The following is a 20,451-nucleotide window of genomic DNA, read 5'->3' on the forward strand; positions in this document are numbered from 1 at the left end:
CTCTTGAGGAGGAAAATAATTTCTATATAATTCTGTAGAATGATTCTCTGTTATGGAGAGATCTTTCCTGGTTGCCTGGAAGAAATCTGTGATCTCTTCCCTGTGGAGAGGATTACTGCATTAAAGTTGTGTGTGTGTGGGTGTGTGTTGGTGTGTGTGTCTCTGTCTCTCCATTGAATTTGCTGCCAGTGATATTAAAACCTGAAATCACTCACACTGTCTCTTATGTTGACAAGCATCGTAGGATTTGTGATTTAATTTTATGTGTAAGGTTAGGGAATAGGAAGTATCATTAGCTCAGTATAAAAATAATAAAGTGTCCTCCATGATAGAAAAACAAATGTGTTTGCCTGAGGATGTTTTTGGATGCATGAAATTGAGTTTGAAAAAAAACCATTTAGTCTTTAGTTGTATTTTTCATCTTGAGTTCATAGTTCTGATATTTTGTGTATAATGGGACGTACATCCCAAATGTATTAGCTATAGTTAGTTATATTATTAGTTTCTTTGTTTTTATTATTAGTACCCCTGGTTAAAATGAAAAAATAATAAATTATTAATAAATTAAATATTATATTATAAATTAATAAATAATAATTATTATTATTACATTAAAATAATATATACTAAAACATAATTTAATTTAATCAGTTTATGACTGTAATTGTAATATATATATATATATATAATATTAAAATAATATAATAAATATTAGTAAAATAGTTATTATTTAATTATTTAAATATAAGATAACTACATGTTTTTTTTAATCCTAATTTTATTTTAATTATGCAAATATTTTGTATTCAATTCGCACTATTTTATTTTATTTATTTACCATTTTATACCTCATTATGCACAGCTAAACCTCAAGTGCATGGCAATATGAATTCACAGTTTTTGTCATTACAATAAATAAACTGAGATTGCAATGGTGAGAGAGGCGAGGAGCAATCTTGTATTTTTAAAGTAATAATTACTTTTAGATCGTTGTGTACGCTTGCACTCACGGCATTGAGTATAGCTTGAGCTTTCATGGATATTTGTGGAACATGTAGTTCGGAGCCTGTGGAGACGGCAGATGAAAAGAGCAGACGGTTCATCTCAGATCCGCTCTCCTGCCAACACCAGGGAGAGAGAACACTGAAAGATTCACTCATCTGCCCACCAGATTAACACACTGACCGTCTGTACTTTATGTATGCCAACAAATTATTTGAAGGGGATTGTAAATGTTTAGAGTCAGAAAACTGCTCCCTTTTCACGAAAGTTTTTGTCTTTCTTTCAAGCCGGTGCGCAGTCTCCATTCAACGAGGAGCAAGTTAGCCGTGATGGTGTCAACAGAGACTCTGCAATAATTGGAGGTAAAATAATTTACACGCTTTTAATATGCTTACATTTAAGTGTGCACAACAATACAGAGCACTTGTGATGTGTGTTATCAGCACTAAACCAGCTAACAGGAATGTTCTCAGAACTTTCCTAACATTCTGCCGAGGTTCTTTCAAAGTTATGATTATGAACACACATTCTTCCATGAGTGTTTGTTGAACGTTATCTGGTCTTTAATCATGTTCTCAAAACATTAGCTCAAAAACATGATCTACACCTTTCATTTAAGTTTTTTTTTAAATGTTCGTCTAACATTTTTAAATGTTTAGAATGTTCAGATAACTTTCAAAAGTAACAATCCCAGAATGTTTGCAAAATGGAATGTTCCATTAATGTTCGCATAATTAAGAAAAAAAACGCTTATAGAATATTTAAAACACTGGACATTGTGAACGTTCAGAGAACATTCAATAATAATGTTTTCATAACTCAATAGAAACATTTGCAAAACATTTTTAGAACATATTTGTGTTAGCGAGAAACCTGTCTGTAAAACATGTTTTTGGTCTGTCTATAATTGTTAATCTCATGAGAATTTTGTTTTTATCAGGCTAAACTTTGAAAGACTTTAAAAAGATTTACTAACAGCTCGCTCCAGCGCAAACCCTCTTTTGACGTTAAAAAACCACTGTCAGGATTTACTAAAGACACGCAGTGAAAAATGAGCGCCATGGACAGGGTTATTTTTGCGGCTGACCTTATTGCATATGCATTTGTAGGAGTTTCCCTTTCCGACACAAAATTTATGGGAGGAGAATATTTAAATGAATCATGCAAGTGATTTACTAAGGTGATTTGCTAGTCAATTTACTGGTATTTGCACCATAATTTACCACCCAAAAAAGCCCGTCTTAAACCAGATGCTAATTGGTGGATTGTGTTGGTCATTATGGAAATGATCCGGCTGCGTCTGTGTCCTTTAATTTGCGAGTCGTCAGTAGATCACGCGCTTAACTTTCCACTCCCATCGGCACTTTTTTGGGATTGCGCTCTCATGCTAATTTGTCCTGTTTAGTAAATCTGGCCCTTATTTTGTAAGACGGTCACAGAAAAACAAGAGTAGAGTACTTTTTACAGTTTTATACAATAGTATATACAAAATGTAGTATTTTTTTAAAAGTCGGATATTGTAAAATGTTTGTATTTATTGTATTGTTTGTTGGATAGTAATAGCCTGTGAAGATGATACAACCCATCAACCAACAAAGTATATGTGACTTAGGCTTTCATAGGCTTTGACATCTTATCATTGCTGTAGAATATTTCTAAATTGATTTTGACAACAATTTATCATAACAATCATGGTTTTAATATCATTCTCTCTCACGTAGGCATCATCGCAGTGGTGATTTTCACCATCCTCTGCACGCTTGTGTTTCTGGTGCGTCACATGTTCCGTCACAAGGGCTCCTACCACACAAACGAGGCCAAGGGGGCGGAGTCTGCCGACTGCGCCGACGCCGCCATCATCGTCAATGACCCCGCCTTCACAGAGACCATCGACGAGAGCAAGAAGGAGTGGTTCATTTAGCCTCGTTCTCTGACATGGATACCCTGAGGGATGCGTAAAGGGCAAGAGTTTTTTTCAGTAGCCGATGTGAAATGGACACTTGGCAAGTCTGTGCACTGACTGGCATGTCTGTTCTGTAATTATTTTGTATGTGAGCAAGTACAGCACAAGGACTTCTGTAAGATCAAATTCATCCCATGCACACATGACAGGAATATTAAAAAACAACAACAACTGCTGCATTTTTCTCATTGCAATACTGGTCTTTTAACAAATGCATTTGATGTGTGTTCAGCAAACACGAACGCACCAGATACTCCAATGGCACAAAACGGAATGTGTACAGAATGCACAATTATGTTTCCAATAATGACATTTGATTGTATTTAACATTTTGTTTTCAGCATCTTCAGGACAATACTATATTGTAGCATGGTCATCAGCCAATGGCATTTCTCAATCATTCATCAAAGTTAATGCAGCACTTTTGTATCTCATTGTAAATGTTCTTTATTGTTATCAGAATTCAGTGTTATTTATCTGTTTCTCCATAAGTGCTTGTTCAACCTCTGGAAAACATGACAGGCAGTTTAGAGGGTTTTTATAAGGAGAATGCTCTTTAAAACATGAAAACTCTAGAAAGAGGTTTTAGTTCAGATGTGTTCAGTAGTAAAAGATTATGAATGGTTAATTTGCTCCAATGTCTTTTAATGTGCCTCAAAGGTTCAAGGTTTCTTCTGGCCAAGCATGGATTTTGAGACAGATTTGATGGCACTTACATGTTAATATAGGAGAAAGATTACTTTGTGTGTGTGTGTGTGTGTGTTTGCAGTTTAATGCACTGCTTATTTGAAATCAGCCGCAGCAGCACAAATTTATGTACAAACCATTTTTTAATATCGTCTTCGTTGTGCTTGGTTAAGTCATTTTTATTTCTTAACTATGCCTAAATTGGGCAATGGAGCATTTCTGTATTTCTGGCAATTTATTAACATGGTGTCATAAGAGTTTGCCCTCTCTGCTCATGTGAATCCACTAACAAGAGTATTATTCAACCATCAGATAGATTACAAAACCTGGTTTGTAATAAAGCACTACAATAATGTTGCTTTCTGTATGTTTTGAGTTGTTTCGTTAATTAATGTGTTTGAAATGGTCTCCATGCATCACCACATTGTTTGGACTTTTAAATGAACACAATTGCATATTTATTAAGGTTTGTCTGTGGCGTCACGTCAGAACTACATTGTTATTTTATTATAACGTAATGCAATCATTTGTTCTGTTGTTCTTTTTTTGAAAATGCTCATAAGATGATGCTCTTGAGATGTTGAGGGTTGTAAAGAAACTGACCCTCCAATAATGAACACATTGCAAATCTCAATAAACTACTGGATTGTTTTTGCAACAAAAAAAACATGCTTTTATTTTATTTTTATTTATTTTTAGCAAATGAGTGACAGTACAGTTTATTATATAGTCCTTTCATCAGGAATTGATTGTGTTGTTGATTATTATCATTATAGTCCATGTTAATCTGAAAAGGGACAAATACTTTACTTTTTATAATTGTATTTCTTTCCATCTAAAGTCTGCCTATAATGTTAGTCAAGATCTCTTGCACCAATTTGCTTTGTTTCAGTAAATGCTCTACTGTAGAAAAAGAAAAAGTTGCTGCCTTACATTTTTAAGTACAATCAACTTGGATGTTTAAGTCATTTCAACTTAAATTACATTAAACTGAATTTTTAACTGATTGTTGAATCGTGTATAACTTTGCTTAACTTATTTTGATGCGTTAAAGCAATGTCAAAACATATGTTGTCATAACTATGCAATTTTACAGTGTGGGTGGAAGTTTTGATTTCACAACATTTGAGTCTGTCTACATCAAACTCTTTGTTTGGATCCTTTCAACAATGTACTGTGGTGGTATGGTAAACGTATGGTATCAGATAGTATATTACAATGATATTTTGATAGATGTATAATATCATAATTACCATACAGGCTATCATATGATACCATTCATAATGCATGGCACATTCTAGTGTGAAAAAGCAGCCAGTGAAAATTAAAAGTTATTTTCAAATGAAAGTTTGGATGACAAAAGGCGATGTATATTTTTAATAATGCTCTGATCTAATACATGTTTTGAGTAAATTGTGAGATTTAACTACTTCTGAAATAGAGAACGTTTGAACCCATGTGTGCGGTCAAAGTCCATAATAATCAGTTATTTTATTCATATAATTATTATTGCATAATTGGTATGACACGGGGGAAAAAAAAAACCTTGCGCGGAACCTTCGACCACAGCCGCTGTTTCCGAGCGGCGCGCACGCTGACGGAGTGTGTCTCTGTTTCCGGAGGGACAGTGTTTCCGTGAGCACGCGCTGACGGAGTTTTTTTCTGTGTTCGTTGTTTCGGCGTTGTTCTTTTTATTTTCTGAGTAAAAATAAAGATCGCCACATACGCGTCTGAGATATAAAAGGGGATATTATTAATCGGGATCCGGAGTGGTGTTGGAGACTCATGTGTACGTTTGTCGTTCTTTCTGGATGATGGTAAGAGCGCGAGATTAGCCGTTAGCTTTAGCTTTAATCCTGAACACAAACACACACAGTTGTAGGCGATGACTAATATATTGATATCATAATTCCTACTGCATTGTGTGCTTATGTTCTCCTGACTTGTATTAACGGATCTCTACGTGTTTACAGAGTATCTGTGCTGTGTTTTGAGGTGAGGCCTCATCAGTCAGATTGTGTTTGCCTGAAGCACACACATTAAGCAACTTTTAATTATGTGATATTTTTGGATGGAAGGAGTGATCGGTATACGGAAACATCAGCATTGCTTTAAAGCTCGAGCACCGCGGTAATTGGAAACAAATGAATCGCCCTCATTAGCTTTTCTCGATGCTCTACGAGTGACCCGACAGATCTAGATCGCTCACAGTGAAATGCTGCTAGTTCTGGACATGTCGCTCACTCTCAGTGTAGACAGGGGCTCAAAAACATCACGAGGTGAGGCTCTAGAAAATGAGGGAGTTGTTATAGTTCAGCAGAGATGTGGAGAGATCAGAAATCAGAGTTTAGCAGTGTTTAGAAGAGTTCAGAGATGGAAAAACAGGACAGAACATAGATGTTTTTCTGCTTTTTTTTTTTGACAGTTTCATGAACAGGTAATAATTGCAACTATTTATATATACATACACACACACGCACTATCATTTATTATAGACGCTATAGATCAAATAATTAAAAAAAATCATGAATAAGTTAATTGCAAAATTAGATTTAGCTATACTTTTTATTGCGAAATTAACTATTTAAAATTGTTCATATATATATATATACACACACACACATATATACACAGTCAAACCAAAAATTATTCATCATGACTGTACATACAATATGATACACATACTACTGATATAATATCTAAAATGATTATTATATATATGAATTATTATTATTCTATCTAATAGATTAATATATACATATTTTTTGATGTAATAATATATCATTAATAAAACAATAATTATCTATAGTATATAACGTTATCTATTATATCTGTAATATATGAAATAATAAAACTAATATTATTTTTTCATGAAAGGGTAACAATTGAAAATGTAGTTTTAACTACCCCTTTTGCCTCAAAATTAACTTTAAAATTGTTTGTGTGTATATATATATATATGAATTATAATTTTTCTATTATATATAGATGAAATAATAAAAATGTACTATATATTAGTATTTATATATAATAGGTAAAATATTATCCATAATATGTATTACGTTTGTGCTACAAAAACAATTAGAGTGGCTGTATAATGTAATCACCGTTCAGCTGTTCTGGTGTTGTTTTGTAATGAAGTTATTGAAGATCATTGTGAGTCCAGATGTTCTGCTGTCCCACAGGTGTGGTGTTCTGCCTGAGTGAATCACTGTAAGTCATGATCTGATGGCAGAACGCTGGTAATTTGCTTGGTTACAGCACCGGCTGCACCTCAGAGCTCCTAGCAGAATTTTTTCTGTTCCTTGAGTTGTTGCCATGGATACAAGAAGGGAACCCCAGGATATAATGAACAGTAAATTCCATACAAGGAATGTTTGTCCCAGGAAAAACTGCTGCTGTGTCTATTTGAGATCTATCAGCAGATTCTTCAGCTGCTGGCCGGTTTCTGTTAGTTTTCTCAGATTTCTGGACACAAGCTACACCCAGGACGGACTCGCTTGCCGAAATGTATTTAATCGTATCTAATTGTATCTCTCTTCCTTGTTCCTCGCAGGTTTCTTTCCTGTCTGTCGCTGTTCCCTGAGGGTCCGACCCTCTTCATCCTCTCTCACCGCTTGACCCTATGGAGGAGTAGCTCTTGAGTGACAGGCACAAGAACCAATCAAACATCAGGAGGAGCGTCAGACTCACAGCGGCAGGGCCGAGAGGAAGAGAGGATGTCGTCTAACCGGACACAGACCCCTCACGGTCTGAAGCAGATCGGGCTGGACCAGATCTGGGATGATCTGCGGGCGGGAATACAGCAGGTGTACACCCGCCAGAGCATGGCCAAGTCACGCTACATGGAGCTCTACACGTATCCTCAGTTGCAATTTAATGTCATTTCTAGCTTGGTTCAAAAACTCGTCCAGTGTCTGTTGTGGCCTTAACCCCATGTCTTTCAGTCACGTGTATAATTATTGCACTAGTGTGCATCAGTCGAATCAGGCCCGCGGTGCTGGTGCCCCCCCATCCAAACCTTCCAAGAAGACCCCGACACCCGGAGGAGCTCAGTTCGTGGGGCTGGAACTCTACAAGAGATTGAAGGAATTTCTGAAGAATTACCTTACCAACTTACTAAAGGTACATCACAGGAATAGATGCGTTGTGTTTTGTTTGGGTCAGATAAACTACCATTCAAAATACTGGGGTTTGTCAGATTTTTTTAATAGCAAGGCTGCATTTATTTGATTAAAATACAGTGAAATATTATAAAATAATGGCTTTCTATTTGAAACTCAATTTTTCATTGGGACTTCATACCAGTGACTTAAAATTGAAACCGATTTACCAAAAAAATTCAGATATGTTAAGTGACCCTGAACAAAATGTCTTTTAGGATCCATTGTTTCACCCAGTGAAACAAATTCACAGCATTTAACCCAAAGAATTCAGATTCAGAACTACAGTTGTTTATGACCAAAGTAAGTCTAAATGATTATGATTATTATTATTTATTTAATGGAATTTGACAAAAAAAAAAGCTTACAAATCCACTAAGACACTCTAAAAAATATTGTTTAAGTACCATAAACAATTTGTCCTAACAAAATCTAAGTAGATGCTTTGTGAATTACCTATAGACCAGTTACAACAATAGCCAAGGTAAAGAATCCTCATTCAAAAACACTGGATTCATTTAGGGTGTTTTCACTCTAGGTTTGACTGACATCAGAGTTCAGTTTGTTCGGATGATGTGAACGCCTGTGAACCATACCCGAGTCCGCATAAAAATGGTGGTCTGGGGTACGGTTCATGTGAACTCCAGTACAGTTCACTGCTGATATGAACACAATTGTCCTAAATCAAAGTCGAAGTGACCTGCTGTTGATGACGTATGTTTCGATAAAACTGTGTGTTTGTGTGCGTCTCACTCACTTTCCTGACAAGCGTGACTGACGCACTGCAAGCAGAGAGAATGTACAAGTCATTTCACAAATGGACTCCAGCAATCTTTAGAGCATTTGCAGTACATTCGTGGAAGATAGACGCAAGTGCCATTATGTGCTGATGCTTTGAAAACAAAACTAAAGGTTAAAAAACAAAACAAAATATAATAATTTTGAGCAAGCGGCAACCTTCCGGTCTCTCTCTTGAATCTGACACGGAAGTGACTTAAACTGCAGTTCATCGACTGGCCACTAGAGACAGGCTCCAAAACAGAGTCAATCCCATAAACTCACCATGTTAATATGCCCAACTCCACAGCAGAAAAACATGTTTACAGCCTGGTACAAAAAGTGCTTTTGGTCTATGTCGCTCATTTTGCCCTTCATGACAACTGTGAGGGGGTGAATTATTTATTTTTTCTGCATAATTAAGGGCGTGGCCACTTGAGTGACAGGTGGATTGCTGCTGATGTCACTACTAGCCGTTTGCTGTCTGTTAGCGACAGGTCACCTCAGCTAATCCCGCCTCTTTGCTCATTTTCGGTTATCCGGGAGTGACGTGTGGTGACACTGCCAAGATGGCGACGGCTGGCTCCGCCCACTTTGGGCATCAAAAATGCTCTTCAGAAACCTACGGGTGACGTCACGGAAACTACATCCATATTTTTTTACAGTCTATGGTTTTGAGCAATGCTATTCATTTTGTGCTTTGATAACGCAAATGCACTGCGGTTCGGACCCGAATAATATAATGTGAACACACTCCAGCGAGGGGGGGGGGGGGGAGCAGTCGAACTCTGGTTTGGACCAGGCAATTGAATCAAGTGTGAAAGCGGGGAACCGCGGGACCTGATCCGATTCCTTGCGGTGCAACATTAAATTTCCCAATGAAAGACGGTAGTGATCGGTAACTCTGGTGTACTTTGGACGGGAGCGGGCGGTCTGACAATAGCCACAAGTATCCGCACTTGAACTTGAAGTGATCACAACTTTCTGCAGTGGTGCTTGAAGTGATTGAAGTGCTTGAAGTGCTTGAAGTAACACAGTTCCCAGTTTCCTGTCCTGACTGAGCATCCCGCCCACGAGTGCACCTTCAGAGAGAACATTCAGCCTTTGTGGTCGGATTTAGGTGGAGAGATGTAAGCTACTGAAACCGTTGTCAGTCAGTGAAATTCTGTACTTGCATGGTTATTTAAAAAAATAATTTCAAGTTTATAATTTTGAGTGACACATGTCATATTTAATGTTTAACTGTGTTGGCAGTATCATAAGACAAAAATAACAAAATAAAAATCTTATATAGCCAACAACATTATATTTGTTATCCCCAATCACTCTCTCTTTCTTCAGGGGAAATTTAAATGTGAGATTAGCGGGATTGGTTAGGTCGGGTAGACCTCTACCCTTAAACTCCCGGTGAATCTGTATATGTTTGACTGTCTCCCTCAGGATGGAGAGGATCTGATGGACGAGAGCGTTCTGAAGTTCTACACGCAGCAGTGGGAGGATTACAGGTTCTCCAGTAAAGTGCTCAATGGGATCTGTGCTTATCTCAACCGCCACTGGGTGCGCCGGGAGTGTGACGAGGGCCGGAAAGGGATCTATGAAATCTACTCTGTGAGTGTTTCTTGCTTTTCTTCTGCAATGCAGCAACATTTCAATCCATCTGATGTCATGATATGTATGTCTTGTGAATGTTCTGTGTGTCTGTGTGTGGGTGTTTTTCCAGCTCGCTCTGGTGACGTGGAGGGAATGTTTGTTTCGGCCTCTGAATAAGCAGGTACGGTTGGAAACGGGAAACGTCTTATATTAGGAAAAGTGCTTAACACTAATAAGTGTATTTTTTGGCACCTTTGTTCTTAGGTCACCAATGCAGTATTGAAGCTGATAGAGAAGGAGAGGAACGGAGAAACCATCAACACGAGACTCATCAGTGGAGTGGTCCAGTCCTATGGTGCGGCATCGTTTACATCAGGGCTGCAACTAATGATTATTTTGATAATCGATTAATCTGTAGATTATTTTTAATTAATCGAATGAAAAATCTTTTAAAAGTATTATACATCAGGGGTGTAACGATATTCACGATTCAATACAAATCGTGATACTGAACTCCCGATACGATACTACCGTGATATTATTTTATTACTTTATTATTATTTAATTATTATCAGGGTCCACAAATATTCCCCCGTTGCATTATTATACATTATATTCAACATTATATATAGTAGTTTAATGTAGCAATGTCACTGAAACTCAGTAAACTTTCAGTGTAGGCATTAGTTAAATCTCTAGACAAGCCACACACTCTCCCGGTGCTCCGCCTCTCCCGCTATTAATGCACTATACAAATAAGAATAAACCATCTAAAACGCTTTGAATAATCATACTTCTAAAACTAAATGTGATATGGTGATTTAAATGATTTTTGTGCTTTCACTTTTTTGGAGTGTCGTTCCAGCACATGCGCTTCAGATGATCAATTCAATCAATCACAGTTCTAATCGCAAGAAAGCGTTTAAAAATGTCTGTCCTCAAACTGTAAATGGTTCATTCATCCAAAAATATAAATTCTGCATTTACTCACTTTCTTGTCGTTTTTGCGCGTCACACAAGCATTTGAACATCCGTGTTTACTAACTACAGTATGCTTATACAGGATGTTAACTTGTACAAGGAATGAAAACACATTCACTCATCTGAACAGGAATTATATTACATTAATGGGCTATTCCAACAATAGTGCCTTTACTGTTACTGCTCTCATAAATATGATTACTTGTGTTACACGTAGAATTTTAAGACTACACAATTTCTAACAAAAATTAAGCAAAAAGTGTATTTAAGTCAGAATTTTTACGCTCCTATTCTACTGAGCTCCTTCTGTTTTACACGTGTGCACCCACCGGCGCTCGTCTGTGAAGGTTAACGACTCTTGTTGTCAGAATATGCAAAAATGAATACTCGCCATACTCTCTAAGTTAAGCACTGAGGAAAATGTGTGTCAAAAGCATTAAACTGCACACGCATCTGTCAGAGCACGAGAGGGCAAGACGCGATAAGCGCTCAGGCTTTTGTTTGAAGCGCTCATAAATATAAAGCATTCTTATGTTTCGGACAACTTGCATCGTGTGCCTTTCCCGCAGAAGTTCACTCTGTGTTCTCTGCTATTTTACATATGCGTTTTGTCCATACAAATGGGTTATTCACTACTGTAAAGCGGCGTAACTGGCTGATGGTTCACGAGCACGGCGCGCAGACGTGACTAATCGAATCAAATTCGTTGTTGATTATTTTCATTATAAATAATCAATTTAATCGATTAGTAGTTGCAGCCCTAGTTAACATCATGATGGATTTCATTGCTTGCTTGTTTAAGTCTGTGATAAAGATGTTTAGTGTTGCTCAGTTGATGATCTTTCTGTCTCTCGCAGTGGAGTTGGGTCTCAATGAGGACGACGCCTTCGCTAAAGGACCGACTCTGTCTGTCTACAAGGAATACTTTGAGACTCAGTTCCTGGCCGACACCGAACGGTTTTACACGAGGGAAAGCACTGAGTTCCTGCAACAAAATCCTGTTACTGAGTACATGAAGAAGGTGAGGCACAAATAGCTTGACTTTAAAAAAAAAAATGTTTTACTCTGGTTGTGCACTTAAATGTGTTGTTGGTGTCCAAGTATATGCAGTATATTTTTGTTGTTTGTTATACTTTGGCTGTATTGTGAAGCTGAAGTGTTGTATGTGTTGTAGGCCGAGGCTCGTTTGCTGGAGGAGCAGAGGAGGGTGCAGGTCTACCTCCACGAAAGCACACAGGATGAGCTGGCCAGGAAGTGTGAGCAGGTTCTCATCGAGAAACACCTGGAGATCTTCCACACAGAGTTCCAGAACCTTCTGGACGCAGACAAAAATGAAGGTGTGAACCACAGTGAAAACAGTGAATGTACACGAGTTCTTCAGATTGAAAATCTGAACCATAATTTATTCTTTCTCTCTCTGTAGATCTGGGCCGCATGTACAATCTTGTGTCACGGATCACAGATGGATTGGGTGAATTGAAGAAACTTTTGGAAACGCACATTTATAATCAAGGCTTGGCAGCCATCGAGAAATGTGGGGAGGCTGCTCTCAATGTGAGTCTGTATGAAGCTTTGTTTGCAATATACATTACACCGTCTGAAGCTGAGATCATCATGCTTCGGACATACAAGTATCTCAAACATATTTTATTAAAGTGTTCTGGTTTAATTCTTTAAGGAAATTATATATTTTTCAGCAAACACTTTAGAAGAACTTACAATACAATACAACAATACAATACAATGTGTATTTATAAAGCACAATTTAAAAACAAATTTATTGTTTCTAACAATAAAACACAAGCTTTAAAATAGATGAAACTTTTAATAGTCAAGCCTGAGTACTTTTTTTTTAAAAGTTTTTTTTATTTAAAAATTGTGCTTTTATAGCATTTTAATTTGTTACTCAGCTTGAAAATAGCCGAGGAAGCTGGCATAGCGTTAACCTCAACCAACTAACCATCATGCTTTAGACCTGATCTTAAAACTAATGTGATCTTCTTTTTTTTACATTTTATTAAAGGACCCCAAAATGTACGTCCAGACCATTTTGGACGTCCACAAGAAGTACAATGCCTTGGTGATGTCAGCATTCAACAATGATGCTGGTTTTGTGGCTGCTCTTGACAAGGTATGACCATCCTTTTAGTTCTCTAGTCAAGATTGAATTAGATAATTAATAGTTTAATCTGATTGGGTAAAGTTATTGCATGTCTATAGGCTGGTGTCTTGTTTCTTGTTCTCTCACAGACTGCTTTTTAGATCCATTTTCTAGAGGCTCCGATATACTCACAGTGAAGTTTTTTTTGGACCTTTTTTTCGCGGTATACTGTTACTAAACGTCCCGACACCATACTTTCCTCTCAATAACAAAATAAACAACATAAATGACAGCAGTGAGAAAACAGCAGTTAAAGGTGCAGTAAGCGAAACACTGTTGATATTTGAGATCAACTCAAACGAACACACCCCTCCCTTCATTGCTCTGCCCCCAAACTGCATGAACACACAATGCAAGAGTGGATGTCTCCTTATGATAACTGCAGCAAAGCAAAATAATGCTTCGCGAAATGACAAGGAAGAAAAAAAAAAAACACCAGCTCCAGACAAACAATGATACTCAGAATTGTCCTGTTTACTATAGCTAACATTACAACAACAGCATATCTTGGATCTGTGAAACATAGTAAAACCAATGTTTTGAAACAGCGTCTGTTTTCAGGCTTTCTTGCTTCGGTCTCTCCAGCGCTGGAAAGCTTTTCTAATATTAACGCTGGTCCTGAAGCTCTTGCCTGATCATAACCCTCCTTTTTCTAGTTATATTCCTCTGACCTTTTCTTTTTTGTAATGCCTCTCAGCCATCTCTCTTTCTACAGTCTTTCTTCAAATCTCCCTCTTGTTCACTCTCCTCTCTCCTCCCCCATCATGAGTGGACACGCCCCTCACTGCTGATTGGCTACAAGTGTGTTGTGCTGCTCGGTCTGATCCACTTTCAACAGCATTTCTCAGAAGTTTGCTTTGGCAAGCTATTTCAGACTCCAAACAAAGTAGTTTTGGCCTGATTTAGTTCGAAATTACATCACACCTGTTTGTTGTTCGAGTTCGCTTGAAGTAAATGGCTTTAAATGGGTGAATCTCATGAAACTAACACATCAATGAAGCCTATCTTTAAGACTATATTTTGCTAATAGCTTTTGGATATTGAAAGCATTCAGGCATGTATTTTCTCTGTGTTCAGGCTTGTGGGCGCTTCATAAATAATAATGCTGTGACCAAGATGGTTCAGTCCTCCAGCAAGTCTCCTGAACTACTGGCCAGATACTGCGACTCTCTGCTCAAGAAGAGGTGTGTGTTCAGCTGTCTTTGTCTGTTCATACACTGTAAATGTTTTCAGATCCCTGTGCTGGATCTAATCGAACCTCTGTCTGATATTGCAGCTCCAAAAACCCAGAGGAGGCAGAACTCGAAGACACTCTGAATCAAGTGGTCCGTTTTATGTTCTCAGATGATTTATGATTGCCAAAACAATTTGCACAGCACTTTTATGAGCAACATTTTTACATAATGTCTTTGTTTTGTCTGTATTGATCTTTTTCCTCATTTGTAGATGGTGGTGTTCAAGTACATTGAGGACAAGGACGTGTTCCAGAAGTTCTATGCGAAGATGCTGGCCAAGCGTCTGGTCCATCAGAACAGCGCCAGCGATGATGCAGAAGCCAGCATGATCTCCAAACTAAAGGTGCAAGAGTTTCCTCCACAGCTTATGAAAACAGAAACATCTGTTAAAATCATCCATAAAGCTTAAATGTCCTAAAATCAGCACCAGATGCAATATTATGTTTTGTACTTTGATTTATAGCTTCTCTAGTTTTTCTTCAGTTGCAGAAATGCAGAAGTTGGAATCATTTCTGTGAATGATTCATTGAAACTGTCTGTTTAAATTTATCCTTTTATTGTCTGATTTAACAATTCATGGTCATGTGTCATCAGAATTGTTCATGTAAGACCATGTGCTGCATTTACATGATTTAAATTTAGTATACTTTTTTTTCTTTTTTTTGTAGTCTATGTATTGTTATATTGGTAAAAACTGAAAATGATTAAATATCATTCTTGTGTTTATTTAGTGAAAATTTGTATGAAAAACAAGTTTTTGTTATTTTAACTAAATTTTTTTATTATTGTATTTTACCAATTTTATTGCGCAGTGTTTGGCCAAAGAAACACTATTGTTATTGTACTATTATTTATATACTATCATAGTTTTTATTCATATTTTTTTAAATATTAGCTTTTATTTTTATATTATCATTTTTATTTCAGTTTAAGTTTTAGTAGGTTTTTGTTCTTTTGTCATTTATATTCATTATTTAGAATAGTTCTATTTAGCTTTAATTTATTTTTATGTTTTAGAAATGTAGTACTTAATTTAATTTGTTTGTTTTTTAAGTTTTTCATCTAATATGCTTTATTTTATTTAAGCATTGTTTCGATTAACAAAAACATTCTGTAATAGTTTTAGTTAACAATACCAAGCCCTAGTGGTGTCATTGTGCTTTTGAATGTTCTTGTAGTTTCAGTTCACTGCATATGCCATCGTGTCTAACACAGTTTGGTTTGTCGTGTTTAGCAAGCGTGTGGCTTTGAATACACATCGAAACTCCAGCGCATGTTCCAGGACATTGGAGTCAGCAAAGACCTCAACGAACAGTTCAAGAAGCACCTCACAAACTCCGAGCCTTTAGACTGTAAGGATGAGCTTCTCTCTGCTCTGCTGCCGTATCAAATATGGTCATTTGTGCTCATGAATGTTGTGTTGTTTTCTAGTGGACTTCAGCATCCAGGTGTTGAGCTCGGGTTCATGGCCTTTTCAGCAGTCCTGCACTTTCGCTCTGCCGTCTGAGGTAATAATGTAAATGTGTTTGTGTGTAAATCACTTGTTTTTGGTCTTTTCAAGGTTCTTCTAAATCAATTATCTGTCTCTTCTGATGCAGTTGGAGAGGAGCTACCAAAGGTTCACAGCCTTCTATGCCAGCAGACACAGTGGCCGCAAGCTCACCTGGCTTTACCACCTGTCCAAAGGAGAACTGGTCACCAACTGCTTCAAAAACCGCTACACCTTACAGGTACGACACGATATGCCACTTGAATGCCCCAACCACTACCATCCTTGGTGCATTTCCTTAAAAAACAAGATTTCAACTGTAGTGTAAATTTGCTAAGTTACACTAACGTAACCGAGTTGTGTTTCTGCATTTTTGTGTAATAGTGGAATTGGTTCATCTATGGGATTAAAAGAATTGTATTTGAATAATGCAATTATTTAGATATTTTATTTAAATAGGGCATGAATATTCATCAGACCGTTTGTGTGTCCATGCAGGCATCTACGTTCCAGATGGCCATTCTACTGCAGTATAACACAGAAGACATTTATACAGTCCAGCAGCTGACAGACAGCACACAGATCAAAATAGTAAGGAAACAAAAGAGGACTTGGTACAATACGCCTATGTCAGAATTTTAATTTGGTGCACTAACAGCTTTTTTCTTTTTTTTTTTTTTTTTTTTTAGGACATATTGGTGCAGGTTTTGCAAATATTATTGAAATCCAAGTTGCTGGTAAGCAATTTTTGGACTTGATTCAAAAAAGCAATTGGATGCTTGCTAAGTCACCATGAAATCACAGTTGTTTTTTAATTAACGGCCTCTTTTAAATCAATTGTCATTGGACTTTCTGATGGAAGAAAATTTTCTTTTCTTTTTTTTTTTTTAAAAGCTTCATTTTACGTATGTAAAATGGGTTGTGAATGCCATTTCATGATGACTTCAGCACAGGCTAATATGTATTATAGTAGCATATTTGCAGTTGTTTTCAGTTATATAATCATCAGTGTCTATGCAGGTTTTAGAGGACGAGAACGCGAATGTGGATGAAATGGAATTCAAACCCGACACCCTCATAAAACTCTTCCTGGGCTATAAAAAGTAGGTCTCCTCAGCTCATCTCATCTTGCAAACAACAGCTACGAATCTATAATTAGTGTTTTACATTTTGTGTTTTTAAAATCATGCAGGGTAAAAGCTAAATGCGTTTGTGAATATTGATGGCTGATGCATTTCCTTCCCAGTAAAAAGCTGCGAGTGAACATTAATGTGCCAATGAAGACAGAGCAGAAACAGGAACAGGAAACAACCCATAAAAACATTGAGGAGGACAGGAAACTCTTGATTCAGGTATCCTTGACCGCACTGCTTATATACACCACCCTTCAAAAGTTTGGGGTTGGTCAGGCCTGTAGATCAGATCTTGCCCTGCCAAAACATTCACTGGCCCTGTCTAAAGAAAGAAATGAAGTTATTGCTTTCATAGTTTTTGACTGATGTAACCTTACAATACAATACCAATGACATTTCACAATACTCTATTTCAATTTACAATTGCAGCAAAAACAAATACTAGCCTAACTAATATAAAGTTTTAAACATTACAGACAAGTAAACAGTCAATAATAAAATAAGAACGAATAAACAAATTACAAGCAATTGAATAAACAGTACATTTAAGTTTACAGTGCTTGTGAAAACTATTACTGTATGAAGAAATATAGGTACAGTAATACTGTAATCTACAGAAGTGACTTAATTAAGAGCAGTGAGTGATTCTCATTTTTCTTTTGTTGTTTGATTAACATTATTAACATGATCTATCACAGCGTGTGAGTACCGCATTGAGTTTTCTTTGCACATTAATGGCTTAAAATAATTTGAATGTTTAAACTAATAAGACTTATTTTCATTAGGAAGCAGCACTGACCTGATCGTTCAGATAGATAGTTATAGTTTTAGGGAAGCTGAGACAACAGACAGGAATGCTGAAGCCCCTTTAAAAAGGGTCTAGAACCGTCCCTGGTTTAGGTTAACTTAATGGCAAATTTAACACTGCAAAGGTGGCACAGAAGCGCTACAGAAGTGGTAATTAGGTGTCTTTACACTGTTTAATGCTGCTCAGAGGTGGCATAAATGACTTTACACAGCAATTTTAACTGCATATTGTTATGCTAGGGTTTTAGGTGGCATAAGTTAGTCTGGCTTTTATGCTGCATTGCATCTTGATCAATTGATTGAATTAATTATTTTCAGTTCATTATTTTTTTTTATGAGTTTCATAAGTTTATTTATATAGGGACAGTACAAAGAAAATATGATTCCAGTCAAAAATGGAAAATATGTTTGCATTGCATTGTGGGATACAGCATCACACGTTTTGACAATTGTAGTAGGTCTTTTAGAAGGTTTTCGGGGTATTCCAAAAGTGTATTGCAAAAATAGTTCAAGTATTATAGTGAGGTGTGTTGGGAATTGCATGCTAAGTTAAAATGTGTTCCTCTTGTGCAGGCGGCCATAGTGAGAATCATGAAGATGAGGAAGGTTCTGAAGCATCAACAACTCCTGGCGGAGGTTCTGAACCAGCTCTCATCACGGTTTAAACCCAGAGTCCCCGTCATCAAGGTCAGTCATTCCTCTTTTACAAATCTAGTCTGGTTAAAGGAACACGCCGACTTTTTGGGACTTTAGCTTATTCACCGTATCGCCCAGAGTTAGATAAGTCCATACCCTTCTCATCTCTGTGCACGCCGTAACTCTGTCTGACGCACCCACCGCTAGCCTAGCTTAGCACAAAGACTGGAGGTAAACGGCTCCAGCTAGCACACTGCTCCCAATAAGTGACAAAATAACGCCAACATTTTCCTATTTACATGTAGTGATTTGTGTAGTCACAGCGTGTACAAATAACAAGGTCACATGAGACAGCCATCTTCTAACCGTATACATACTGGGAACTATATTCTCAGAAGACGAAGCACTGCTACTTCTGCGGAGTGATTTACTCCAACTCGAACTCTCTGCTCCTCACCACGGGGCTTCTCAAGTGCTGTGAGCAAATCACTGGCTGTGTCTCATGTGACCTTGGTATTTGTACACGCTGTGACTATACAAATCACAACATGTAAATTGGAAAATATTTGCGTTATTTTGTCACTTATTGGGAGCAGTATGCTAGCTGGAGCCATTTACCTCCAGTCTTTGTGCTAAGCTAGGCTAGCGGTGGGTGCGTCAGACAGAGTTACGGCACGCATGGAGATGAAAAGGGTATGTATGGACTTATCTAACTCTGGGGGATACGGCGAATAAGCTAAAGTCCCCAAAAAAATTATCAGCACAGAATAGCGCTCATACTTAACTTTGGCTCGTCTTATCTTTTGCAGAAGTGCATTGACATTCTCATAGAGAAGGAATATCTGGAGCGGGTGGACGGAGAGAAGGACACCTACAGCTACTTGGCCTAAACATTTCTTCACTCCTCCATGTCTTTACTGTCTGTCTCTCTCTCTCTCTCTCTCTCTCTCTCTCTCTCACTTTTTTTAAGTTGTCTCTCGGGAAATAAATATCATTCCTCTTGATGTTCGGCCTGTGTTGATGGGAATGTGAGAGTTTAAAAAGGAAAAGGACTAACAGAAGAGGAGTGTGTGTGTACGTCAGTGAATGTTAATGTGCGAGAGATAGACTTTACTGTTGCCCTGCATATGGACAGAATGCATTCAAAATGTACATACAAACAGAGACCTTGAGCTTTAATCTCGCAAAATAAAACATTGCAGGTTTTAAAAACCCAATCAGAAATAAACCCTACACATTAAGCATGCTATTGCCTATCAACGTTTAAATGAAGAAGAAAATGAACAAAGATACATTGAAATCTTAACAAATAGGGGCTTCAGAAATGTTTTAAGAGAAGAAAGGAAATCATTTAGGAAAAAGGTGCAATTTTAGCTGCACATCCCAAGAAGGAACAAGTTGGACAGGTTTGTAGACGTGTACTCTGCATTGTTACCTGCTACCTGAAAAACCATTTGTATAGTGTGGTTCACTTTTTTAAATGTGTGTTAAATAAAAGAATTAAAAGTTTCTGTATGTATTTCTGATGTTGTGGAATCACTACGTGAAATGGTTTGATTATTCATAAACTATTATGCACGTTTCATTTTTATCTTTCCACGAACAAAACACATCCTGGAACTAAAATTGGTCATTCTTCAACGTCAATCTGAATATACAGGTGTCTATTAATATTTTGTGAGGGTTGTCATTTTTAATTGCTGTGTGTGTACACAATTTAAAATTGTGATTAGTTTATAGCAATTAGCTCATATATAATGCATTTACAAACATTAAAAAAAAAGTAACTGCCAGAGAATGTAAAATTATGAGCCAATGATGTTTTTT

The 20,451-nt window shown here is 37.1% G+C and overlaps 2 protein-coding genes across 2 annotated transcripts in view; both read left to right on the top strand.

Annotated features, from left to right (window-relative positions):
* Positions 1–4,670, top strand: part of cntnap2b (contactin associated protein 2b) — a 42,166-nt gene extending 37,496 nt beyond the window's left edge. The window contains exons 24-25 of the mRNA XM_084119086.1: positions 1,290–1,364; positions 2,724–4,670. Coding sequence (XP_083975212.1) covers positions 1,290–1,364; positions 2,724–2,923 — 275 coding nt within the window. The 3' untranslated portion in view covers positions 2,924–4,670. The remainder of the gene's footprint in view (positions 1–1,289; positions 1,365–2,723) is intronic.
* Positions 4,671–5,226: 556 nt separating this feature from the next.
* Positions 5,227–20,133, top strand: cul1a (cullin 1a). The gene is made up of 22 exons (XM_084118720.1): positions 5,227–5,469; positions 7,209–7,511; positions 7,600–7,777; positions 10,033–10,200; positions 10,313–10,363; positions 10,447–10,537; positions 12,021–12,184; positions 12,338–12,500; positions 12,587–12,717; positions 13,187–13,294; positions 14,402–14,508; positions 14,601–14,649; positions 14,771–14,902; positions 15,794–15,911; positions 15,991–16,067; positions 16,158–16,289; positions 16,547–16,639; positions 16,738–16,785; positions 17,069–17,151; positions 17,295–17,400; positions 18,562–18,675; positions 19,434–20,133. Exons 2-22 carry the CDS (start codon positions 7,372–7,374, stop codon positions 19,512–19,514), a joined length of 2,334 nt encoding a protein of 777 aa, XP_083974846.1. The 5' UTR covers positions 5,227–5,469; positions 7,209–7,371; the 3' UTR covers positions 19,515–20,133.
* Positions 20,134–20,451: the final 318 nt, after the last annotated feature.

Source organism: Abramis brama (genome assembly GCF_963993115.1).
Source record: "Abramis brama genome assembly, chromosome: 7".
Taxonomy (NCBI): domain Eukaryota; kingdom Metazoa; phylum Chordata; class Actinopteri; order Cypriniformes; family Leuciscidae; genus Abramis; species Abramis brama.

What these genes read in the sequence shown, in the direction of transcription:
- cul1a (XM_084118720.1), top strand. Translation starts at nt 7,372, where the DNA reads ATGTCGTCTAACCGGACACAGACCCCTCACGGTCTGAAGCAGATCGGG. An exon ending in GTGGGGAGGCTGCTCTCAAT is followed by an intron (nt 12,718 to 13,186) that starts GTGAGTCTGTAT and finishes ATTTTATTAAAG; the next exon opens with GACCCCAAAATGTACGTCCA. An exon ending in AAGACACTCTGAATCAAGTG is followed by an intron (nt 14,650 to 14,770) that starts GTCCGTTTTATG and finishes CCTCATTTGTAG; the next exon opens with ATGGTGGTGTTCAAGTACAT.